Consider the following 25,270-nt stretch of genomic DNA (forward strand, 5'->3'; position numbering starts at 1 on the left):
CGGAGTCGACAGCCTATGTCAATACGGATGCAGAATAGATTTTAAAACAGGAAAAATTTGGTTGAATGTAAATAAACAAGAAATTGAGTTGGACTTGTTGAAAAAAGAAAGCCTTACCAGAAAATATAATAGTGGGATCAGTGTGCAAGTAATCAGGACGGCACAAAATTCTAAACAGCACGTAATTAATGAGTTCCAAGTCAAAGGAGATTTCGGTCAATTAGTGTATGAGAAGTTAAATGAATCCGACTGCATTATTGAAGATCAGAAGAAGCAGCTCAAAGAATTATTATTAGCGTATGAAAACGTGTTTGATGAAAGGCCAGGAGTTATTAAGGGATACATATGCCATCTCTACGTTAAGCCGCACGAAACGTATTGTAGAACTTTCTATCCTGTTCCCTGGAGGTTAAAGGCTCAAGTTCAGAAAGAAATAGATCGCATGTTGAAATGGGGTTTGATCGAACCCTCTACAAGCCCATACTGCTCCCCATTGTTGGTCGTGCCAAAAGCAAATGGGACTGTGAGACTGGTACTCGACGCCAGAGAAATAAATATAATCATAATTCCAGTGAGGACACATCCGGAAAACATAGACGAACTTATACAACGATTCCAGGATGTCCAATATTTGACGAGCATTGATTTGCGGAGTTCTTATTGGCAAGTCAAGCTGGACGAGTCATCAAGGAAATATACGGCTTTCATTTATTCCGGAAGAAGTTACCAATTTACTGTAGTTCCTTTCGGACTCAACATTAGTGCTGGAATCTTTATAGCAGCTCTAGATTATGCACTAGGCCCAGAACTCAGAAGCAGGATAACAGTGTTTGTTGATGATTTGCTTATTGCATAAAACAACAATTTGACAAATCAATCAAGAGGGTACAGACATACCGTGTCGGAGAAAAGGCACTAGTCAAAAGACGTACCAAATCATCCTTAATAAAGAAGAGTATAAAGAAATGGCCCATACATTATTGTACAAATTCCGAATCCTGGGGCTTATCTGTTAGCATATCCGGGATCGAACAAAATAAAAGGATTATTTTCCCATAACGACTTGAAAAAATTTAATGAAGATTAGGAGATAGGGAGGAATGGTGTTGCGAGTGACAGAGATGAACACTAGTAAAAACATAACAATAAACTGTGTGTGTAGTGTTAGAAAACTTTAAACTGAAATAATTAATCAGTGACATAGATTATAGAAATAGTGACTAACAATTACTATCGAGTGCTACAAAGAAGATAGTGGAGATAGGCTTCACCTGTGGTTTGGGTGAACAGGGAACTTTAGCATTGCTAATGTCATCAAGATTTATAAAGGATCTAACTGACCTTCAAGAAGAATGAAATGTTTCCTGCAAATGACGCTGAATAATCAAAAGAGGTTCCGAGTGAATGTTCATATATAATCTCAAGCGCACGCTTAGATGTGTAAACGTGTGAAAGGATGTGTTGAGGCAGTGAACCGTGAGTGACGGTTAACGCCGCAAAGATAATTTCCCGCGCAAAACAGTTGACGTCGGCGCGAGAGTTAAAATCGATATAAACGACACAGATATGCTTTGTAAGAGACTCGCATCAAACGCGAGGGTAAACTGATTCATGTTGAACTTTAAAAAGAAAAGGTGTTATAATTAGAAGTTAAGAGTTTTTAATTTATTAATGAATGATTAAAGAAAGTAATATTCATAGAATTAGTAGTTATTTAATGGTTCGTGTTCGTTTGGGAATTGTGTTTGAAAATCCATTTCCATATATGTGCATGTATGAACGCCGTATGAATCAGAGAATAAATGAAAGAAGTGAATCTGCATTCCTCAATGCTAATAACTTTTACATTACAGCATTCAAGCGGAGAAATATACGTATTTAGGATAAAAAGTTTTTGAGTATAGATAAATTATATGACTTTTCATGGAAATGATGGATTATGCCTTTGTATAAAATGAACCACACTTTCCATTATTTGATGATTTGAATCCAAAATCTACTGTAAGTTGCATGAATCCTTTAAATTACGAAGAACAAATCAGTGATAGAAAATGTGTCAGAATTTTTTGGACTTATAAGCAAAAGTGGGGATGCAAAGTCAAAAAGAATATTCAAATGAGAGTAAATATGATGATGTTTTTGGCAACATCATAGAATATTCAAATGAGAGTAAATATGATGATGTTTTTGGAAACATCATTAGTTAATGCCTAAATTCCTTGAAGTACGTCGTAAGAAAAAGGATGCGTGAAGCCATAAGGATTTTGCTTTCAAAAAGGAGAATCTTGGACGGTGCAACCTAACCAGTTCTCTTACAGGAAGAGTTTCCCTTTTGGTCATTGCTAATTCTTTTGGAATGAATGTCGCATGTGAATTCGAGTATCCCTGTCCCTTCTACTCTTCCCATTGTGGGCCGCGTAGAAGACCGACTACAAAGTGGGCCGCGTAGAAGACCGACTACAAATGTGAACGTCGGGGACATGCAAGACCCGGGGGAGTTTTAGCACCGCAAGATATTGTCCTAGGAACAAGATTGTAAAACGAAAACTTACGTTATTTATTGAAAAAAAAATTTTTTTTTGCTAGAGGCACAAATCACTCTTCTCCAAATCGTTATATAAATCGATCCCTATCTTTCCTTTAGAGATCTATTTCAAAATTATTATTTTTTCTTCTATAGGCTTTCCTATCTTCTATGTACCGTAGGCTGGGGGTCTAGGCTTAAGAGGTTTTCCAAGGTTTCCCTGCTTAAGAACGTTCCCGAATGGGTAGACCCCTATAACAGTTGCATGAAAGATCATCTTCCTTGGTTGTGCACAGCAAACATAACACCTAGATGCACGTAAAAGCAATACAACCGCAGTACCTGTCTCTTCATTTCTTCTGTTTTCAATATTTCTTTTCTTCATCTGTCTTAAACACAATATTCTTTTTCAGTCGGAGGACTGACAATCATCACTTCCGGGTTATCCACACTAATAGATAGCTCGCGAAGTGTGTTCGGTAAATCAAAATTGAGCTCACAAACTTCGCTCGCTGCGAGGGGCATTGTAATCTCCCCACGGAAAATTACCCTCTACCACGCAGTCATTAATAATGGTCAATCAAATCATCCACATTTATTCGCTTTTGAAAAGCATCTGATCGGATTTTCTAGTAATATATGCGCCGACAGCTCGTCGACGCCAAGGTATTTTCCAGTACGTTTGTTCTTTGGAATAACAGAGATACATAAATGTATTCTCCATGGTTATTATAGACGGGTAACGAGGACAGCTTCGGAAGTATCTATTGGAAGATTGTCGGGTTTCTAAAAGAGACATATTTGCTCTTCTTCTTGCTAAAGCGAGCTATTAACGTTTGTGCCACTAGCGGGTTATTCGAAGAGAGAGAAAAACTGTAAATGCAAATTAAGTAAGACTTGGAATCAACAGAAAACGGAACATGTAATGGAGATGGATTGAATATACAGTTTTCCTCAAAAATAAGGTTTGTGACCCTTTTATTCTAGAGTGAATGACGAATGAGTTTTTTGTCTGAATCATTGATGATTGTCTTGGCCCTGTAATTAGTGGGGAAGTTTCAGCTGTGACGAAGAGAGCCTGCAATCGACAAGTCTTTATAAAATCGTCCAAAAAGGCTTCGGACACATCTGAAATTCAAAATCTGTCGTAAAAGGAACGAATTGTTCAAACGATCGATTTTCCCAACTGAATGCAGCGCTTAACAATAATAATAGATATAAAGATCTTTTACAGCAAGCCAGCCGCTGAATGTTAAGACGAAGGGCTCCACCAGAGATTCTATTGGGCTGGTTTCACGTAATGAAATATTATATTTAAAATCATACATAGATAAAGGGGAGAGAGAGAGAGAGAGAGAGAGAGAGAGAGAGAGAGTGAATGAAATTAGAGAAAATACTCAGAATCCTCCATTAGTATAATTGTTTGCCTGTCTTATCACGGATCAGCCTAAAGACAAAACAGGAGGCCCTTACTTTACGGTACAGATTTATGTGTGAGAGTGAAGGAATCATAAAGGCAACAAATACACGTCTTTACAGACAAAACATTACACCAAGTTAGCGGCAAGCTGCATTCCCAATAACATTATATAATTCATTATACTCTGAATAAAACTTGCCATTAAAGATTGCTGCACAAATACAAATATTAATTTTTGCTATACCATCAATAGAAAGATGAGAATACACACTGTAATTACTTAGTATGTCTCTGTATGTGTCTGTAGATGGTAGTTCTTTGTTTTTTGTGGTTTTGCTAGTAATTCTGCACTCACTGGCACTCCAAAACAGAAACCATTAAAGAGAGTACGAATGCTACTGTGAAAAACTAGAACTCTTATTTATGTAACATGAAAAATACGAAATACAAAATTACATAACGTTTTCCTTCTCATCCCTTCCAGTAAGTCTCCCCTGATCCAGGATTCTGGGTAACTTTGCCAGCCTCTACAACTTTTCCTAAACCTGTCAAGTCCTTTTCCTTCATCCCTCTTCTTTCCCCTTCAACCCTACTGCCAGAAGAAGGTGCCACTGGCTCCAAGACCTTGCATATGTAATAACTTTTTTATACTTGTATTCTATTGCCACCACTTGCTTAGCAGATTTTTTTATCTATACAGTTACATTATATTTTCAAAAGCACAAGTAAGCAAGTGAAGCACGACACATAGAAATCTATGGATCTCGTTTGTGATACAGGTAGCTGCATGTGTCAGGGTCATCAGCTGTTGCAAATGTTTCAACGTATGTTCCTTCTGGACTATACTGTTTGTAAACCACTGATGACAGTATCCGCAAAAGACACAGTAAGATGATATTTGAGGACTCAGGTTTTCACATTGTGATCAATTAGTGGTGTGCTTCAGGTTGTTCAGTCTAGTTGTCGATTGAATTTTTCTACACAAGACTTTGATGACCGACCCATTTGTCTCCTTCAGGTGGTGCAAGTTGTGCTGTTGTGTGTACTTGCTGCCTGAACTCCAATCAGACTGTCACCTACTGTCAGTCTCAAGCTACTACTTATAGCTGAATTTGACTCCCAATGCCTCTTTTTCCATTTTGCTCATTTGTTTTTCATAGGCCACACTGACACTCTGTGAAATGCACTTTCCCTCCATTTCCCAACTCTGGTGAATATGACACCCAGCAAAATCTTAATTACTCGAGTGCCAGACCCCAAGCCCCTTTTTTAAACTGAAACCTCTAACCTGGCTCATTAGGTTTTCCAAAATCTGTATTTCATCATTGGATAGGTAAAAAATCTACTCACCAAGTGGTGGCAAGAGAACAGACATACAAAAGGAATAACAGTATGCAAGCTTTCAGAGTCAGTGGCTTCTCCTTCTGGAAGAAGGGTTGAAGTTGAAGGAAGAATGGTGAAGGTAAAGGACTGAAAGATTCCTCCTCAACCCATCTGGTAAGTCTCCCCTGACCCACACTTCAGGGCAACTTTTTCAAACTCTACTATTTTCCCAAATTTCACCACTCCTTTTCCTTCGCCCCATTTCTCTCCCTTCAACCCTACTGCCAGAATGAGGAGCCACTGGCTCTGAAACTTGCATACATTTTATGTGTGCATTCTGCTACTGCTTGGTGAGTAGATTTTTTACAATCCAATTATGTTTTCAAAAACTGATTATTTCTGTTGATATATTAACATCTTTATTTCAATAGACTGCTTAATTATACTGCCCTAGAAACATAGCATTTACACCACAGTACTCACCCCATCATATTTCAATTTCATGACTGTATTTGAGGCCTTGCACAGTGACAGCTGATTTGCTCGACTGAGTTAGCAGAGTGTGTCGTTATGTGTGTGATCTTTGCATACCATCCCAATTGTTCTGACAGTGCACCACATAAGTCATTTCATATTGACAAGGAATGTGGTACCCACCCGAATTTTGATAACTAGAGTGTTGTAATGTTGCAAAAAAGACTTTTTATCTCTGTTGAAGAGAGTGAAATAAATAGGTGCCAAGTTCCCATTGAGTCTACTGATGTATCTGCAGACTGGGCCAATGTAAGGTAAATAAGTCATTCTTGGTTTTGTCTTTCTTTCTCAATTATAGTCTCTTCCTCAGTAGTTGATTTTGGCAGCATCAGCCATTTAATTGGTCAAATGGAATAGCTCTTCTTTCAGAGCTGTTGATATTCTTCAGTGAGGCTCTCCTTGTCTGAAGGTGTACAAGCTCTATGGTCCTGAATATTTGGCATGGAATATCTTTCTTAAGGATTGTGTTAGCTCGAGGAATGGAGACATGAGGTCAGCATCTCATCAGCACGCAGCACACCTTGAGATCATCCATATTGTCCTTCTCTGTATGTATTCAATATCTGCTGTCAATGTCATTTGTTATGAGTTCCACACACTTGAGCAGTATTCTGGGATAGGATCCCTAGGTCTCAGTGTATGCGAAGAAAATATTGCTGGCCCTCTTTTTCAACTTCATACCTTGAGCCATCTTCAGCCACCACAAACAAATTTGGTGCAACAGACTTTCAGAGAAAGAGAGCCTCACCGAGCAATTAGAACACTTACGAATAGTGTTCCAGAACAATGGGTACTCTGATTGAAATACTAAGTGGGTGTTGCAATCAAAATGAATAATGCTCGAAAAAGTGCTAGAAAGCATGACAGAGAGAAGCCAAGAATCACTGCCTACCTTCTGTTGGTACAATATCTGGAAAGACTGCTGGACTCCTACAAAAACATGGCATCCAGTGTATTTTACTGACGTTAACAAATTCAAAAAGTGTTCTTTGCACTGTTAAAGATGATCTTGGTCCCCGAAAGCCAGGTGTACTGCATGTGAATGTGGCATGTCGTAAGTGGAGCACACTATCAGAACAGTCAAGGGGAATGTAAAAAATGTCAGCAACACAAACTGACAAAACAACCAAACAAATCAGCTGTCGCTAAGCACTGCCTCAAATATAATCATGAAATAAATACAACAAGACCAAAGTTGTGGTGCAAATGTCACATTTCTGGGGTGGCACGGTTAAGAAGTCTGTTGAAATAAAAATGTTGGAAAACCAAGTAACCGAGACAGTGGTTTCAATTTAAAAGGAGCTTGCGACGCGGCAATTGATTTAGTAAGATCTCGCTAGCCATCATACCCACCAGAGCCGAAATAAGCTGAGATAATGCGTGTTTCGCGGGACATCCTGGAGAGGAGCACATGGAATAACAGTGGGTAAAGTTTAAAAGAACAGCTGACCAGGTACTTGATAGATATGGATCTAGTAGAACAGCTCATGAAGGAAATGACCACCATGGTATACAGTCACTGTAAATCTACTTCTAAAGAAACCGAGACAACTGCATAATAGGTATAAAACAAACCACATGGCTATAGACAGAGAGATGATGCATAAAACGTATCTGCCTGTATGAATTCTCCTTATTCACATCCCCCCCCCCCCCCCCACTCCTCCATGGATGGATTTTGTGTACCCCACCTGTCTGTGTGTAGAGTGTCTCATATGAAAGGATGAGAACATTAGCCCAATGTTTCCACAACATGTATCTGGAGCGGGACATGGGTACGTGCCAACTGTTCACCAACTGCAATGTCTGAAACGGCCTAAAAACCACAGCCAGGCTGGTCAGTTCACCAGCCTTCCTTGTTAATTCACAAGGCAGATTTGATCTGGATCAGGCTCACCTTCCTGTGTCCTGGAAGCAGTGCTTTAATGCGCTTGGCTATCAAGGCAAGTAACTTAATTTCTGAAAAGCATTTGACTCAGTACCACACTCATGCTTGTTACTAAAAATATGATCATATGGAACATCAATTGAAATTTGTGACTGGGCTGAGGATTTCTTGGTATTGGTACGAACAATGCAACATCTTATTTCAGCTGGAGAGTCATCAATAACTGTACAAGGTTGTTATAATTAAAGTGCAGCAACTCACAGACTTTGTGTGGATGGTAATTATCATATGGCAGTGACACTTGGTAGACTCTAAGGGAGGGGGGGGGGGGGGGGGGGAGGGGGGGGAATAGTTCAAATCTGGCACGGTGAATGCAAGAAAGATGTATAGAAATGTTTCCATGTGTAACAGGTTGAGAACTGAACATGGGCAGAGAATGTTTAACAGGTGAGAAAGGCATAATGTTGATTTTATTAACTGCTGTCTACACAATTTGTTCTGTATGAGCACCAGAGACATCAACAAGATGCTGATCCATAAAACGACATGATCAACAGTTGCTTGCAGCAGTTCTGGTGGAATCTAAGCAACATATTCCTGTATAATGAACTTCAGGTCAAGTAGAGACTGAATGGGTCCCTGGTAAACACGTTCTTTAGATATCCCCAGATCCATAAGTTTCAGGGCATCAGATCAGGTGATCTTGCAGGCCATGCATCTGGAAAACCTCTGGAGATAACACATTCGTAGAAGGTTGCATTAAGCGGATCTTTCACTGGAAAATCGACATGAGGCGTTGCCCCACGCTGCACAAGTAGGCCTTGATAACGTGGAGATATCTTGACAAGCCCTCTTGGTGTACTCTCTTCAAAGAAGAACAGACCGAGAATAAAAACGTTTGTGAATCTACATCATACAAAAATATACGGCAAGTGCAATGGTTCTTCGTGTACAACATGTGGTTTAAAAGTATCAAAATTTGGCACTTCTGTGTATTCCCTGCACACTTAAGTGTAAAATGTGCTTTGTCACTCCATAGAATATTACATGGCCACATGTCGTCAACTTGGATCCGTGCCAGACACTGAAGAGCAAATTCAGAACATCAGAACATTGCTGTAGATTATGAGTTTTCAGTGACTGCACCGCCTAGTTCATGTTTTGGTACCAGTATAGCCTAGATCTTGTGCTGGTAACAGTGTAAAACAGACTGCAAAAATTTCTGCATGTTGGGACTATGGTGTGGACAATTCTCATGACACTGTACAAGAACTAGCACTACGTGGGGAACATGGTGCATGGTCAGTTACCTCGTCAATAGCTTCCACCAGGATAGGAGCCTTCCTCTTACAGGTGTCACACAAAGCTTACCCGTGTTTTTAAATTTCATCATCTTCTTTTATCTGTTTAGTGATATCTGGCCTCTCCTCAAGCCCTTCAGTTGGTGATAATCTCTCAATGCAGCGCAGTAATTGCTGTTGTTCACGTAAAACAGTTTCACTGACAGCACACGGTCTCTCTTATCGATAGCCCTACTATTCACTCAACTTGTCAAATGACAGTGTGGATGTCATAGAAACAGTGTACAGGATCACATTTGCACCTGCTGGCAAAAACTGGAATCAATTTTTTCCTCACATAAATTGGGTCTGCATTCACACGTCAGCTTATGTACAGAGTTTTTCTGCCATGTGACAATTACAGCCCACACTGGACCTCTGTGAATTTCTGCACTTTAATTATGAATATCTGATAGATGTAAGTTCAGGTGTGCCCCAGGAAAGTATGTTGTGACCCTAGCTGTTCATGTGGTACGTTTATAACCTTTCAGACAATATTAATAGTAACCTTTGATATTTTGCAGATGATGAAGTTATCTATAATGAAGTATTGGCTGAAAAACATTTTTTACAAATTATTTAAATCAGATATTGATATTATTTCACAGTGGTGAAAGAACTAGTGACCTGCTTTACATGTTCAGAAATGTACACTTTGAACTTCAAAAAACAGAAAGGTGTAGTAGCCTATGACCATAATGTCAAATGAGTCATAGTTGGAATTGGTCAACACGTACGAATACCTGGCTGTAACACTTTGTATGGATATGAAATTGAATGGTCACTTAGTTCAGTTGTAGGCACAGCAATGGGCAGAATTCAGTTCGTTGGTAGATTATCAGGAAAATGCAAATACTCTACAAAGGTATTGATTACCAAACAGTTGTGCAACCTATCCCAGAATACTGCTCAAGTGTGTGGAGCTCATAACGAATGGCATTGACAGCAGATATTGAATACATACAAAGGAGGACAGCATGGATGATCAAAGGTTTTTCTATAGTATCTGGCTTTTTCCAGATATTCTACATTGTCACTTGAAGCTCCGCACACTACATTTGTAGCTATTCAAAGCACTCAAGGGAAGAAGATCTGTAAGCTTGACAATGTGCCCGAGTACTGAAACTGAAACGCTGCACGAGCCACCGCGAACATCGCATAGGCCAGCATTATGCAGGGATCTGCTCTTACACAAGTGGCCCTTGTCACGCTAAGTGCATCAGCTGCCTTTCTGGACTACACACACTTCTGATGAGGGCAAACTGTCTGTACATCTGAGACAATATAAAACTATTGAACTAGTTTGGATCCTTATCATTACAGTCAAAAGATACTGGACCTGAATACTGTGGTGCAATTAGTTTTGCAGTAAACCCATTAGCTCAGGAGATATGATTCTGTAAATCTGGAAATCAAAAATTAATACCTAGCCAGTTTCTTTGTAGCCAATTTTTGCAAATTCTGAGAGGGTATTAAGTTCCTCCTAAAATGTTATATTTTAATAGCTATTTGTTAAATAATTTAAATTTTGGGCACCACTAATTCTTATACTGAGCCATATTTCTGAAATACGTGTCGCAAACATTATAGCCCGAAATTTTCCAAGCACAATGGGGGTTTTACATTTCCAATAGCTCGTATCTTAAGATAAATACCCTAAATTTGAACCGAAATTCAGGGAACACTGCAGATGAAGCTACACTGTCAACAAAGTAATGTCTTGTTTTCTAGAGAAATACCATTATACAAATTATGTTGCACTTGGAATTATTAGTCTTAAAATTAAGTTTGATGGACTTTATATTATTCAATTTTTTGTTTTATTATTCAAATTATCAATTATATGCAATTAAACAAAACAAAGAAGTTGTTAATTCCTGCCAAGGGGCTTATCTATAAATAGTGGGAATCGAAAGCTGACAGGGCAATCAGACAGTGTTTCTGGTTGAATACAGCCTACACTATACATATTGCTGAACACTGTAGTAATGTGTGGCAGGTATGAATACTGTAATAGAATATGAGCATTCTATATTACAAAGAAAATAGCAAGCAACCTTTTATTGGGTTAGGAGGATTGTCAGGACATCACCATGGTAGGTGCTGTGAGTAAATAAACTGACCATAAGTTGTAATTAATTAATTCCAGTGTTTTTTTTCCATACCTGATGTACCACTAATGATGTAATTTTGGAATCTCAGTTCACAGTGTTACTTGACCCCGAGTGAAACGATACAGAAAGGAATGGAAATGTTCCAGTAAAAAATCTGTTACAAGTGTCACTGCATACTACACACAGTATCATGAGAGCATACAGAGTAGGGGAAGATTTAATCTGCTAAATAAAATAAGGGAAGAGGAGTTAAGCTAAGTGAGAATGACAGAAGGGCATTAACAATGGAAAGGCGAGGATGGAATAAAAATAATATCACGAAAAGGATAGATTACTAATTGCCATATAGAGGAGATGTTTAGTCGCAGACAGGCACAATGAAAAGACTGCTATACATTTTAGCTTCCAGCCAAAAGGCTGTCTTCTGAAGTAGAAAACAATACACATTCACACAAGCACAACTCTGTCTCTGGCTGCTGTGGCCAGACTGAGTTGTAACTGTGCCTGGTGGGAGTGTGGTGGGGGTTCAGAGGCAGCATGGGGCAAGTAGGGAGGGAGGGGTGATAGCAGAGTGGAGTGGGGGGAAGGTGAAGTGCTGCTTGTTGAAGCTTGCAGGGGCATGGTGGGGGCAGGATATAGCTGCTAGGTCCAGCTGGAGGTTGGCGGCAACAGAAAAGGGAGAAGTAGAGAAAGGGAAAAGGACTCGTGGATGCGGTGGTAAAACAGAAGGCTGTGTCATGTTGGGGTGGGAGAAAGGAAGGGGAAAAGCTGGCATCGGTAGGAAGGATCCAGATGGTGCCTACCATAAGAAAGAGTGCTGTAACTATGTCAAAAATAAATCACAACATATAAGGCAAAGTAAAGAAGCCACTGAAGTGTGGGATACCATTAGAAATACAATGTTGGAAGGAACACGAACAGAAAACAGAGAAGTGAAAAGAACAAGGAATAAGAAAGCGTGGATGACTGGAAATATATTGGATAAAATGGATGAGTTGGAAACCGAAAACTGACAGTTTGGGAGAAGGGACAAGACAGTAGAGAAAATTGAACTATGAACAAAGAAGGTCAACTGGCCAGGCTAGAGAGGAATAGGTGGGGACACCAATGAGAAGAATTAGAAGAATTGGAAAACAAAGGCAAGCTGGAAGAAATGCACAGAACAGTGAAATCTTTAATGAATAGAGAAGTATGGAAAACAAGCAAACAAGGGCTGTTAAATAAATATGTGAACAATACAGTATGTACAGAAGAGAAGTAAGTTTGGACGGATTATGCGAAAAAATCATATGGTGCACAGGCAGATAACAGAAACTAGTTCTGGAAGGTGAAGAGAGAAAGATGGGAACTGGAAAAAACAAGTCAAGAGCTCCGGGAAAAGAAAACATTGGGCTGTAACAGAATACCATCTGAGGCAATGAAATGCATGGATCTAAACTCAGTAGCCAGATTCACTGATGTAGTAAGCAGAATTTATGGACATGAATCTGGCCCCAAGATCTACTTAATATTACGATGGCTGTAATGAAAGTCCTTTTGAGGAGGATCGAAAGAAAACTGAAGAACATACTGTGGAAGACCAGTACAGTTTAAGAAAGGGTAAAGGAAAAGGAGATGCTATAGGCTGCCTGACAGTGATTGGAGAAAGAATGATAGAAATGAACACAGAGGTGTGTAATTGTTTTATTGACTGGAAGAAGGTGTTCATTAGAGTCAACCGGCGATACAGCAGAGAATTTTAAAGACGATGGTACAGAAAGGAAAGATTAGAAAATTAATACAGCAGATGTACGCAAAACAGAAAGTTACAGAAGAGGGAAAGAGATAGAAGAGGTGAACACTGGAAGGGACCCAAGGCAAGGATGTTGCTACACAATATGTCAGAGCACCAATGTTACTCACAATCAAACAAAGTGAAACACGTTCCTTGTGGAGTAACATTGGTACTCTGACACACCGTGGAACAAAACACCCTGCTATTTCATGTAGTAAAACACCTTGCTACCCTGCTGAGCCCTATAGTAGGTCCATGTGAGCACCACATTAAGAATCTGGCAGATTTCTTACATCAATTAGATGAAATGTGTTTGACTGACTGATATTATAGTAAATGTTGATGTGATTTCTCTCTTCACTCTTGTTCGTCTATCTGATTTGTTATGGCTGATTGAGGTTAGGTTTAGTGCTGAATTAATGAAGCTATTTTGACACATATTGACTTCCACTTATTCAATGACCAGTTCTACAAGCTGTAATGGATCTGGGAGATGTTATTTTTTTACCGTATTTGTCGATGCCGAATTGTAAATGTTTTCTTATATTTTTGTCAGAATTTATTATAATTTGTCTTATTATATGTTAATTTACTTCTGTTTTTGAGAGTAAAAGCATATTGATTACTATTAGAAAATGTATCGAAGAATAGCAAAGAGACTGATTACAAATGGAAACTTGTGAATTGTGTAAAATATCTTTGACGATGGAGTCGTCTTTGACTATAGTCAGTCGGCAGCTAACTCTTGGTGTGTGTTGACGGAAGAACAATGTGAAGGTCGCCGTCATAAATAATTTTGAATTATGTTACTATTATTTTTGTATTAACTAAAAAGAAGAAACTACATTTGAAGAAACTGTATTTGAAACACCAAAATGAGAGAAACACGTTGAACCACGTCATTTCTGCAGCTGACATAGATGCATTGTGGAATCATACTTAGACAACTGAAGCCAAGACTAATATCGCCTTGCAAACGTCTAATGGAAAAGGTACTGTCACGAAATATGGCAAATTTAAGTAAATAAAAAATAGTGACCATATTTTCAACTTGTGTCTTAGCCGGGATGCCATATTTCAAAGCATACAGACGGAGTTGTGATTCGAAACTTGTTATCACCTATTAGCAACTATTTGTTTATAGAGGATTACAAACAACCTATGGAATGCAGTAAACAAATGAGGATACAGCATGCAGTAAACATCTCTTAGTGTTACTGCTGTTAACCAAATTCACAGTCTGATTAAATGAAGCACATACATTAGCTGTAGTGGAACCAGTATGTGTTTTGGTAAGTTTGTGAAATGCTTTTACATTACAGTATAAAGAAATTAGGCAGATGGCTACTCACCATATGGATCACACATCGAGGCAGCAGCTTGGACTGGAATGGCGGTTATGTGTGCACGAGATGTGCTTGCTTATGTGAATGAATGTGCCTGCATTTCCTTTTCTGATGGAAGCTAATGTGTAATTGTCTTTTCATTGTGCCTCTCTGCAACTCAACATGTCATCTTTATGGTGAGTAGTAATCTATCTTTTACTTATACTGTCGATATCCCAATCTGGAGTTTCCATCGTTTAATTTTGCATTACAGTTTTAGTTTTGCACTTACCAGTATAATGGAAGCCTATTACTCCAAACAGAAAAAGGCACACATGATCTTCTGTTGTGATCTGGCAAATAGAAGGTAGTAGGTTACATCAGAACCTCTGCCCTTTCACAGTAACGTAACAATATGTTCTCATTTGTTTACAGCATTCCGTAGATCGCTCGTAATGGCAAATAGATTGCAGCAGAAGATATGTTTTCCACAGTAGCGAAGGTGAGCAAGTACTCATAGTTCTTACAGTAGGCATTTCAGAGCCCACGTTTACTGGACTTTTCTCCTGTTTTGATCCATACTACCTCCTCCCAAAACACGGAATACTTTTTTAAACATTTTGTATATGCATCCCTACACTTATACAACATTCAATAAACACATTACCTCAGGCATTAATCTATTTGGAGTTTCTTTGTGAAGATCATACATGTTGGATGCATGAAACATTGCACATGGGGAACTTTCCTCAAACTTACATTCAGCTTTAGGGAAAATATAGCCTCAAAACTGCTCAACAATTCATACTTACTCTGAATAAATAATATAGTTTGTAAGACAAACCTCTCTTCTCTGTAAATGGTTGCCACAGTAGCAAGGGGGGACCGGTATTTTCTGACACCGGGTTCTGGCTGAGGGCCCTGTATTCGAGTCTTTGCAACATCAAATGGATTACTGGCTATGGATGCCAGCGTACCAGCTGCAAAGCCAATGCCCATTATGTGGAACAGGTACAGCGTTTCATCCTGCAGCAGAGAGTAACTTACATTAAATACATACATCAAGTATGTTTTCATTATAATGTGTTTTTCACATGACACACACCTGAGTCTATAAATAGTAATTATAATGTAGTTATTGTGTGTCAGGGATCTTCTACTAGTGTTTACACTGTAAAAGGAAACAGGATTTAAAATAAAATGTTTATTTTATGTTCAGTTTCAGTGTTTTCCATGTGATGCTCTGATATACACACAAGTCTGCCAAAATTCCACCATCCTTCTCATTGGGTATGAGGAGCTCTTTCTGAAATATCTTTGGTTTTGTTGTCATAGTAGCTGTTTCAGCTGTAACTATACTTATTCTGCAGCTCCCTCTTTCAGATGAATTTACTCTAAAAAGGTTTGGTGAACTCTGTTGCTTAAAACCATCATGTAGAACCTTCAGTAGAGATAAATTGTATTGAATTGTCACGTTCTGGTGCTCTGTGCTCTGCACTGTCACAGCTCTCATCTTGTAAAAGAACCTCATGTAACAACAGAGGGAGGTCCAGTTAACAATCTGGACCACAAGCCTGATTAGACAACAGAGGATGACATCAAGCACAATGCTGAGAATGCGCTCTTCGAGTGATATGATAAACACTGGATGAGGCATTCTGTGGAATTTGTTAATGCAGAGCTTGGAAAATCACTCAGGGAAGAGGTATGTTTACACACAGGTGTGGCCAATGCAGTGCCCAACACTCAGTTGCATTGTATACGTGTCAATTTATGAGGGGTGTTAAAAAAGAAAAGGTACAAAACAAAACTGTGGATGTAATTGAAGCCTTTATTCAAAAGTAATCTCCAGAGGCCCGAACACAACTATCGCATACTGTTTCAACAGCTGAAGGATTCCCTGTTCCCAGAATTTCTGCAGCTGTGATGGGAGCCAGTTCTCCACTGTGTCCTTCAGTTCATTGTCTGAGTCAAAGTACTTCCCTTCAAGATGTTCTTATAGTGAACCAAACATACGGAAGCACGTGAAAGGCGCAGGGTGACACGTCTGCATATTCATCTACAGGTTGACAATCATTGAACTATATGAAATAAAATTGTTATAACTTCTGAATGGTTTGCATTAGGATTTCAAACTGCACGGTTGGCTGCGGGGCATGATGGGAATTAGTATGCACTATATGGATTAGTTTAGCGACAAGGTGCATTTTAATTTGGATGGGTTTGTCAATAACCAAAATTGGTGCTCTTGGGGGACTGAGAATCCACATTTCGCAATCGAGAAGTCTCTTCACCCTCAGTGAGTGACGGTGTGGTGTACAGTGTCCGGTCACAGTATAATTGGTGTGATATTCTTTGATGGCGCAGTGACTACCGAACGGTATGCAAAGGTTTTGGAAGATGATTTCATCGGCATTATCCAAAGTGACCTTGATGTTGACAAGATGTGGTTCACGCAAGACGGAGCCCGACCCCACTGAAGCAGGAGAGTGTGTGATGTCCTGGAGGAGCACTTTCGGGACTGCATCCTGGCTCAGAAGTACCCAGAGGTCACTGGCATGGGCCTCGATTGACCACCACATTCTCTGGATCTGAACATTTGCGACTTCCTTTTGTGGGGCTATAACAAAACCAAGGTGTACAGCAACAGCCCCAAAACCATTGCTGAACTGGAAACAGCCATTCAGGAGGTCATCGACAGCACTGATGTTCCGACACTTCGGCAGGTAGTGCACAATTTTGTTATTCGTCTGCGCCACATCTTCACCAATGATGGCAGGTGTATCAAACGTGTCATAACCAAAATCTGAAAATCTGTAGAGACGTTTGCGTGTTAATAACATGTGTGCATGCCACAATTTGTAACTAATTTACGTTCTGTTTTCATATTGTTCAATGATTGTCACCCTGTACATCTGTACTCTGCAAACCACATCTGGGCTGTAGGATGGATGCTCAAGTGCTCCCACTCAAAATTGGCCATTACACTTTGTGAACCTCGGAGATGTGTGGACACGTGTTATCGTGGAACAGGATCACTCCCTCTGCGAGCAGCCTAGGCCTTTTGGTCTCAACCGATTCCCATAGGCTATGGAGTGTCTCACAGTACACGCCACTGTTAACGGCTCTTCCCGAGCTCAAAGAATTCAATGAGTACCGGACCTCTGACGTCACAGAAGACTGTGAGCATCACCTGCCTGGTCAGGGCACAGCTTTTAATTTTTTAGTGGGAATGACGACGTAAGATTTGACTGCATACTGTCCCGATTTCTCTATGGCTCGAAGTGATGGCAACAGCTCCTGTCACTGGCAACGATCTACTCCAGGAAAGCAGGGTCCTCACGATAGCGGAACAGGTGTTCCAGTGCTCCATACGGAGCTCCTCTTGCGGTCTGTTGCACTTCTTCGGAACCTACTGTGCACACACCTTCCGGTAACCCAACCTGTCATGCACGGTCGTCCACACTGTTCCCCATCATCACAATCACCATTCGCATCGAGACAGGCCGATCACTTCTCCTCGAGTTGTTCACCTTGTCGATGAGTTTGGCCGTGATTACCGTGTTTGCCTGGCCTGTCACTCAAACACACCTGACCTTCAAGAAAATGGCCACTAAAGATTATCACTGACTGGAAATATGACATCCTGCAATGAATATCGGCCGGTTTAACCCCATTCACAGTGATAAATCTGATATTGCCTCACTGCTCCTCAATTGCTGAATTTTGCAATGTGAACACCACAATGTCCTCACACGCACTGCCGCATCAGACGGACCAGATGGACAGAATACAACTGCCTGCTTCTCACCAGAGTCACGAACCTGTGTGTGTGCACAACCACGGCGGGCACTACATTTGTCCCCCTGGATGTCGCACTACATTTTCCCAAAGAGGCATATGCAAATTCCAACTGGTTTGGTTGTTGCAATGTTTCATACCTTTTTATTTGAGCACTGCGTAATCCCCTCACCACCACCCTTCTTCCAGGGTTTACCATATCTCTCAAAGAGTGGCACACTCCACACACTAGTGCACAGCATTCTCAGCAACGTGCCTGATGTCTAATTGAGGTTACAGTCCAAAATGTTACCTGCACCTCCTACTATTATTACATGTGCCTCTTTTCCAAGATGAGAACTGTAGTAGTGTAGATCACAGAACACCAGACTGCAAGGATTCAGTACAGTTGACCTCTACTAAAGCTAGCAAGAGCTGCTAGTTCTAAATAGTGGTTTTAACAAGTTACCACACATTTACATAGTTATATTTCTCAAGTCTTACCCCCTGGCTGAATAATACTGACAGTTGCTTGGCACAAACATTATGGCAATTTGGATGCAGTTGTTGTCAGTTTAGGATCCCTGATGATAGTCATGTTCCAAATTCCAATAGAATAAAAATAATCTATATAAAGTGTATAGGTGTTTTTACAAATGGATCATTTATCAAGAATATGAAAGCTGCATAGTGCTGAGCATCTAAAATGTTACCTACAATTTTATGTAGACTGTATAAATATTTTTCACCACATTCACACCATATATGTGCTCGGCTTTTCACTTTATTAACTATATTAACTTTTAATGAATAGTTTGGAAATTTATACAAATATTTTCATACAAATAGGATTTCTGAGAATGTGGAAACACAGAACTTACAGAAAATGGTCGAAGACGGCTCTTGAGCGACTTAAAGACACCGAAATACACCATATTGAAAATCCCATGACTTATTATAGTAGCAGACATTCCCCTGTTGAGGCCTTCCACACCATAGCCCTGAAAAGAATGTGAGCGTGCTTAATGAATATTTATAACACAAAAATGATCAATTATTGATACAATTATTATATTGGATATAATAGAGGGAAACATTCCACGTGGGAAAAATATATCTAAAAACAAAGATGATGTGACTTACCAAACGAAAGCGCTGGCTGGTCGATAGACACACAAACAAACACAAACATACACACAAAATTCAAGCTTTCGCAACCCATGGTTGCTTTGTCAGGAAAGAGGGAAGGAGAGGGAAAGATGAAAGGATGTCGGTTTTAAGGGAGAGGGTAAGGAGTCATTCCAATCCCGGGAGCGGAAAAACTTACCTTAGGGGGAAAAAAGGACAGGTATACACTCGCACACACACCCATATCCAACCGCACATACACAGGCCCAAGTAGTAAATGTCTGCTTGAACCGGTCATATGTATAAAAAAATTTTGCAATCAAGACGGATTATATTATCTAGCCTTTTTCCTAGACTGTTAGTCTAGGAAAAAGGCTAGATTTTGGGAAAGTCACCCAGCACTGCGGGTCAGGGGAGATTTACCGAACGAGATCAGAAGGAAAAACTGATTGTTGGGGACTGTATCGGATGAGATTTGAAAACCTGACACCTTAAAGATGGAAGACAGGGTATTATGCAAGACACAGATTACTACTAAAACACTTTGCACAAGTTTATAAGAGTGAGAAGCTAAGTGCAATGTACGTAACATAGGTGGGAGCGGGCAGTGAAATATAGACACGAAAGACAATGAAAGATGTTTGTGGTTATGTCATACAATGGCGCGTTTTCCGACAGAATTGCGCAGGCCTCCAGGAAAAACAAAAATAAAAACTGGGTTTCAGACAAAAGGTACAATTGGCTGTAAGCAATGGCACAAAGGTGGCAACTACAGCAATAAATATATGGGATCTGATGTTTATAAGATTAGCTGCCAGTACTGCGATAGATTTTACATCGTTCAGACAGGAAGAAATTTCCACTCGTTTTGGAGGACATACATATAGTCAAAATAAGAGCGCTTTCGGTACACATTTGGACAGAGCAAGACATTCAGTAGGATATATAGACAGTAATATGAAAGTGTTTCATAGGGCGTCAAAGGGACAGTTAAGAACCTGCTCGAAGTAATGGAAACTTATGTGCACAGAAAACAACAACCGGCATTACTGCTGAATGAACAGAATGGGTTTAACCTGAATACTCACTTTGATAAATTCAGAGACCTACTAGTTTGAATAGCGTGGAGCAGCCCAGCAGATTGGCGTCTGCCGGCCGCCGGCAACGAGGAGACAGGGCCTTCCTCTGTTAGCTCAGCCACAGGAAAACAAGGAAGTCATGCAGAGAAGCCATGACATATTCGCCATTGATGCCGCACTCTTATATAATATTGATTATAGATTTTCTATTTTTAATTAAGGGGCACTAGTTTATTAATTGTATTATGATTAGCGTCACTGTTAACTGATCTCTTAGGATTGAAGATGTTGTGATTTTTTATTTTTATACTTTTTACACTGGCATTCATAAAAGGTTGTATGTTACCTACCCAGGCTAAGGGCTGTATTGTATAGTATTTGTGCTTTTTATGGATTTCAAGTATGAGTCCAATTTCACATATAGTATATCAGCAAATGTTTTTAATGTCAGATGCTCATTTAGCCAAAGGAAAATTTTTTAACTGAAGACAGTGCATAATGCATTTTAATCTTTATACTGGCGACACTGTTTTACTATGTACTCTAGCTAAAGTGCCCTCTGCTGGCATTAGGTTCTTGTATTAAGTACCTGACGCAATGTGAGTATTATCAGCATTTACCATGTACTCACATGTTTAACTTGACAATGATTTTTATCAGAATATTTCAACGGTATGTATGACTGCTATACACATATTATATTTTTATATTTCATGCATCACTAATACTTGTATAGATTTAGTCTTAACTAATTGAACCTGGTCACTTACACAACATTTATATTAACAACAGATCTTAAGAAGGCGGTAAGCTGAAACCAGTAATAAAGTGTAAAGAAATCTGTGTGAACAAGACAGACTTGTGAAAACTAAAGTGCCAAAAATAAAATGATTGCCGACTCATTTACAGACTTCATGTCTTTAATTGATAAAGATGCGAGAAATTAAAACGGAGCGAAGCAAAGAGTAGTTGCAATGAAAAAAACCTGAGACAGAAGAAATTAACCTAAATTAAGGCCATATGGGTGGCGAGAACCAAGGACATGTTGTAGTGTTAGTTCCAACCTGCGGAGTTCTGAGAAACTGGTGTCTGAGGGAAGAATCCAGATGGCACGCGTGGTGAAATGGGTGCTAATGTCACGAATGTCGTGTCGTAGAGCATCCTTTGCAACAGGATATTGTGAGTTCCCAGTATATACCCTATGCCCATTCATCCTAATTGATAATTTTGTGGTAGTCGTGCTGATGTAGAAGGCTAAACAGTCTTTACATAGTAGCCAGTACATGACGTGTCGTTTTGCAGGTGGCTCCCCCATTCATGGTATATGTTTTGCCAGTTACAGGGCTATTAATAGGTGGTGATAGGAGGGTGCATAGCGCAAGCCTTGCAGCAGGGTGGTCACAGGGGTAGGAGCCATAGGGTAGGGAGATGGGTGCAGAAGGAGCATAGGGTCTAACAAGAATATTGCAGAGATTGGGAGGGCGACGGAAAACTATTCTAGGTTCAGGCAGAATGGGTCTCATTTCAGGCCATGATTTTAGGAAACCATGGCCCTGTTGCAGTAGCTGATTAACACATTCCAGACCAGGATAATACTGAATCACCAATAGTGTGCTCCAAAGCTGCTTTGTGGAGGGATCAGCAGTACCAGGAATGGATGCGACTGCCTGGGAAATCTGCTTTTTTAACTAGGCTAGTGGGATAATTGCATGCAGTGAAGGCTGAGGTGAGAATGGTGGTATATTGCTGTAAAGAGTCTGCATCCGAGCAAATACACTACTGGCCATTAAAATTGCTACATACCCGAAATTTAACTGACAGGAAGAAGATGCTGTGATATGCAAATGATTAGCTTTTCAGAGAGTTCACACAAGGTTGGCACCGGTGGCGACACCTTCAACGTGCTGACATGAGGAAAGTTTTCAACTGATTTCTCATACACAAACAGCAATTGAACGGCGTTGCCTGGTGAAACGTTGTTGTGATGCCTCGTGTAAGGAGGAGAAATGCGTACCATCACGTTTCCGACTTTGATAAACGTTGGATTGTAGCCTATCACAATTGCGGTTTATCATATTGTGAGCGACACTGCTGCCCACGTTGGTCGAGATCCAATGACTGTTAGCAGAATATGGAATCGGTGGGTTCAGGAGGGTAGTACGGAATGCCGTGCTGAATCCCAAAGGCCTCGTATCACTAGCAGTCGAGATGACAGGCATCTTATCCACATGGCTGTAACGGATTGTGCAGCCATGTCTCGATCCCTGAGTCAACAGATGGGGACGTTTGCAAGACAACAAGCATCTGCACAAACAGTCTGACGACGTTTGGAGCACCATGGACTATCAGCTCGGATACCATGGCTGTGGTTACCCTTGACGCTGCATCACAGACAGGAGTGCCTGCGATGGTGTACTCAATGATGAACCTGGGTGCACAAATGGCAAAATGTCATTTTTTCGGATGAATCCAGGTTCTGTTTACAGCATCATGATGGTCGCATCCGTGTTTGGTGACATCGAGGTGAACGCACATTGGAAGCATGTATTCGTCATCGCCATACTGGCTTATCACCCGGCATGATGGTATGGGGTGCCATTGGTTACATGTCTCGGTCACCTCTTGTTCGCACTGACGGCACTTTGAACAGTGGACGCTACATTTCAGATGTGTTATGACCCGTGGCTCTACCCTTGATTCGATCCCTGTGAAACCCTACATTTCAGCAGGATAATGCACGACTGCATGCTGAGGGTCCTGAACGGACCTTTCTGGATACAGAAAATGTTCGACTGCTGCCCTGGCCAGCACACTCTCCATATCTCTCACCAACTGAAAACATCTGGTCAATGGTGGCCGAGCAACTGGCTCGTCACAATACGCCAGTCACTACTATTGATGAACTGTGGTATCGTATTGAAGCTGCATGGGCAGCTGTACCTGTACATGCCATCCAATCTCTGTTTGACTCAATGCCCAGGCATATCAAGGCCGTCATTATGGCCAGTGGTGGTTGTTCGGGGTACTGATTTCTCAGGATCTATGCACCCAAATTGCGTGAAAATGTAATCACATGTCAGTTCCAGTATAATATATTTGTCCAATGAATACCCGTTTATCATCTGCATATCTTCTTGGTGTAGCAATTTTAATGGCCAGTTGTGTATGTTTGCCTCAGATGCCAAGGCTGTATGGGAGAGAATGTTCAACATGGAAAGGATGGCAACTGTCAAAATGTAAGTACTGTTGTTTGTTGGTAGATTTAATGTGGACGGAAGTGTGTAGCTGGCCTTCAGTGAGGACGAGATCAACAGATGTCATCAATGTACCTAAACCAAACCGGGGGCTGATGACTTATGCATCCCAGGGAAGCCCCTTCCAAGCAACCCATGAAAAGTCTGGCATAGGAAGGAGCCATCTTGGTTCCCATGGCCGTACCGCTAATCAGTTTGTATGTCTGCCCCTCAAAGATGAAGTAGTTGTTTGTAAGTATAAACTTGATTAAGATTAGTAGGAAGGATGTCATAGGTTTGGAATCAGTTGGGCACTGCCTGAGGAAATGTTCAGCAGCAGACAGACCATGTATGTGGGGGATGTTGGTATAGAGGGAGGTGGCATCAGTGGTGACAAGCAAAGTGTGTGGTGGGAGTGGGACGGGCACGGATTTCAGACGATCTAGGAAATGGTTGGTATCTGATGTAAGAGGGAGTTTTTGTACTATGGGTGGCAGGTGTTTCACTTAAGGCAGATATAGGTTTGGTGGGTGGTTTGAAGCAACTATACAACAGCCAGGATGATTGGGTTTGTGGATCTTAGGAAAAAGGTAAAAGATGGGGGTGTGTGGTTTAGGTGGCATGAAAAGTTCTATGGATCGAGGTGTTAGTCCTTGTGAGGTTTTAAGGAGGATCTGCAGGTCAGTTTCATCACAGGGATGAGATCTTGATGGCAGACGCTGTATGTAGAGTTGTCAGACAGCTGGCGTAGATCTTCATTAGCATATTCCCTTTGGTCAAGTACCACAGTGGTAGACCCTCTGACTGCTGGGAGGATAATGATGGAGTCATCAGCTTTTAGGGAACATACAGCCTGGAGTTCTGCAGAGGACAACCCCAATCATCCTGGCCCTCTTACAGTTGCTGGCTTCAAACCACCCACCAAACGTATATCTGCCTTAGTCAATCAACACCTGCAATCCATAGTACAAAAACTCTCCTCCTAAATCAAAGATACTAACCATTTCCTAGATCGTCTAAAATCCGTACCTATCCCACTCCCACCTTGCATGTCACCATTGATGCCACTTCCCTCTATACCAACATCCCCCACATACATGGTCTGTCTGCTGCTGAACATTTCCTCAGTCAGTGCCCACCTGATTCTCAACTTTTGACATCCTTGCTACTCTCCTTAATCAACTTTGTACTTACCAACAAATACTTCGCCTTTTAGGGGCAGACACACAAACAGATCAGGGGTATGGCCATGGGAACCAGGATGGCTCCTTCCTATGCCAACCTTTTCATGGTTTGCTTGAAAGGGGCTTTCCTGGGATCAATGTCTTCGCCCCCTGGTTTGATTTAGATACATTGATGACATCTTTACCATATGGACTCATGGTGAGGCTGACCTGCTACAATTCCTGGAATCCCTGAATACCTTCTCCCAATCAAGTTTCACATGGTCGTATTCTGAATCCCACGCCACTTTCCTTGATCTTAATCTCATCGTCACAAGGCCAACTACCAACTTCCTTCCACATTAAACCTACCAATAAACAACAGTACTTACATTTTGACAGTTGCCATCGTTTCCATTTTAAACGTTCCCTCCCATACAGCCTTCGCATCCGGACAAACATATTTGTCCAGATGCAGACTCTTTACAGCAATATACCACCATTCTCATCTCAGCCTTTACTGCACATAATTACCCCACCAGCCTAGTTAAAAAAGCAGATTACCTAAACTGTCGCATTGTAATGGATCTGGGAGATGTTATTTTTTTTACCGTATTTGTCGATACTGAATTGAAAATGTTTTCT

The 25,270-nt window shown here is 40.6% G+C and overlaps 1 protein-coding gene across 2 annotated transcripts in view; it reads right to left on the bottom strand.

Moving 5' to 3' along the window:
• LOC124551060 (mitochondrial 2-oxodicarboxylate carrier-like) overlaps positions 1–25,270 on the bottom strand; it is a 92,320-nt gene that overhangs the window by 12,506 nt on the left and 54,544 nt on the right. For both annotated transcript variants that reach the window (XM_047125938.1, XM_047125937.1), the window contains exons 6-7: positions 18,904–19,023; positions 15,087–15,268 (exon numbers count right to left, since the gene is read on the bottom strand). In XM_047125938.1, the coding sequence (XP_046981894.1) occupies positions 15,087–15,268; positions 18,904–19,023 (302 nt within the window). The remainder of the gene's footprint in view (positions 1–15,086; positions 15,269–18,903; positions 19,024–25,270) is intronic.

This window comes from Schistocerca americana, chromosome 9 (assembly GCF_021461395.2).
Source record: "Schistocerca americana isolate TAMUIC-IGC-003095 chromosome 9, iqSchAmer2.1, whole genome shotgun sequence".
Lineage (NCBI taxonomy): Eukaryota > Metazoa > Arthropoda > Insecta > Orthoptera > Acrididae > Schistocerca > Schistocerca americana.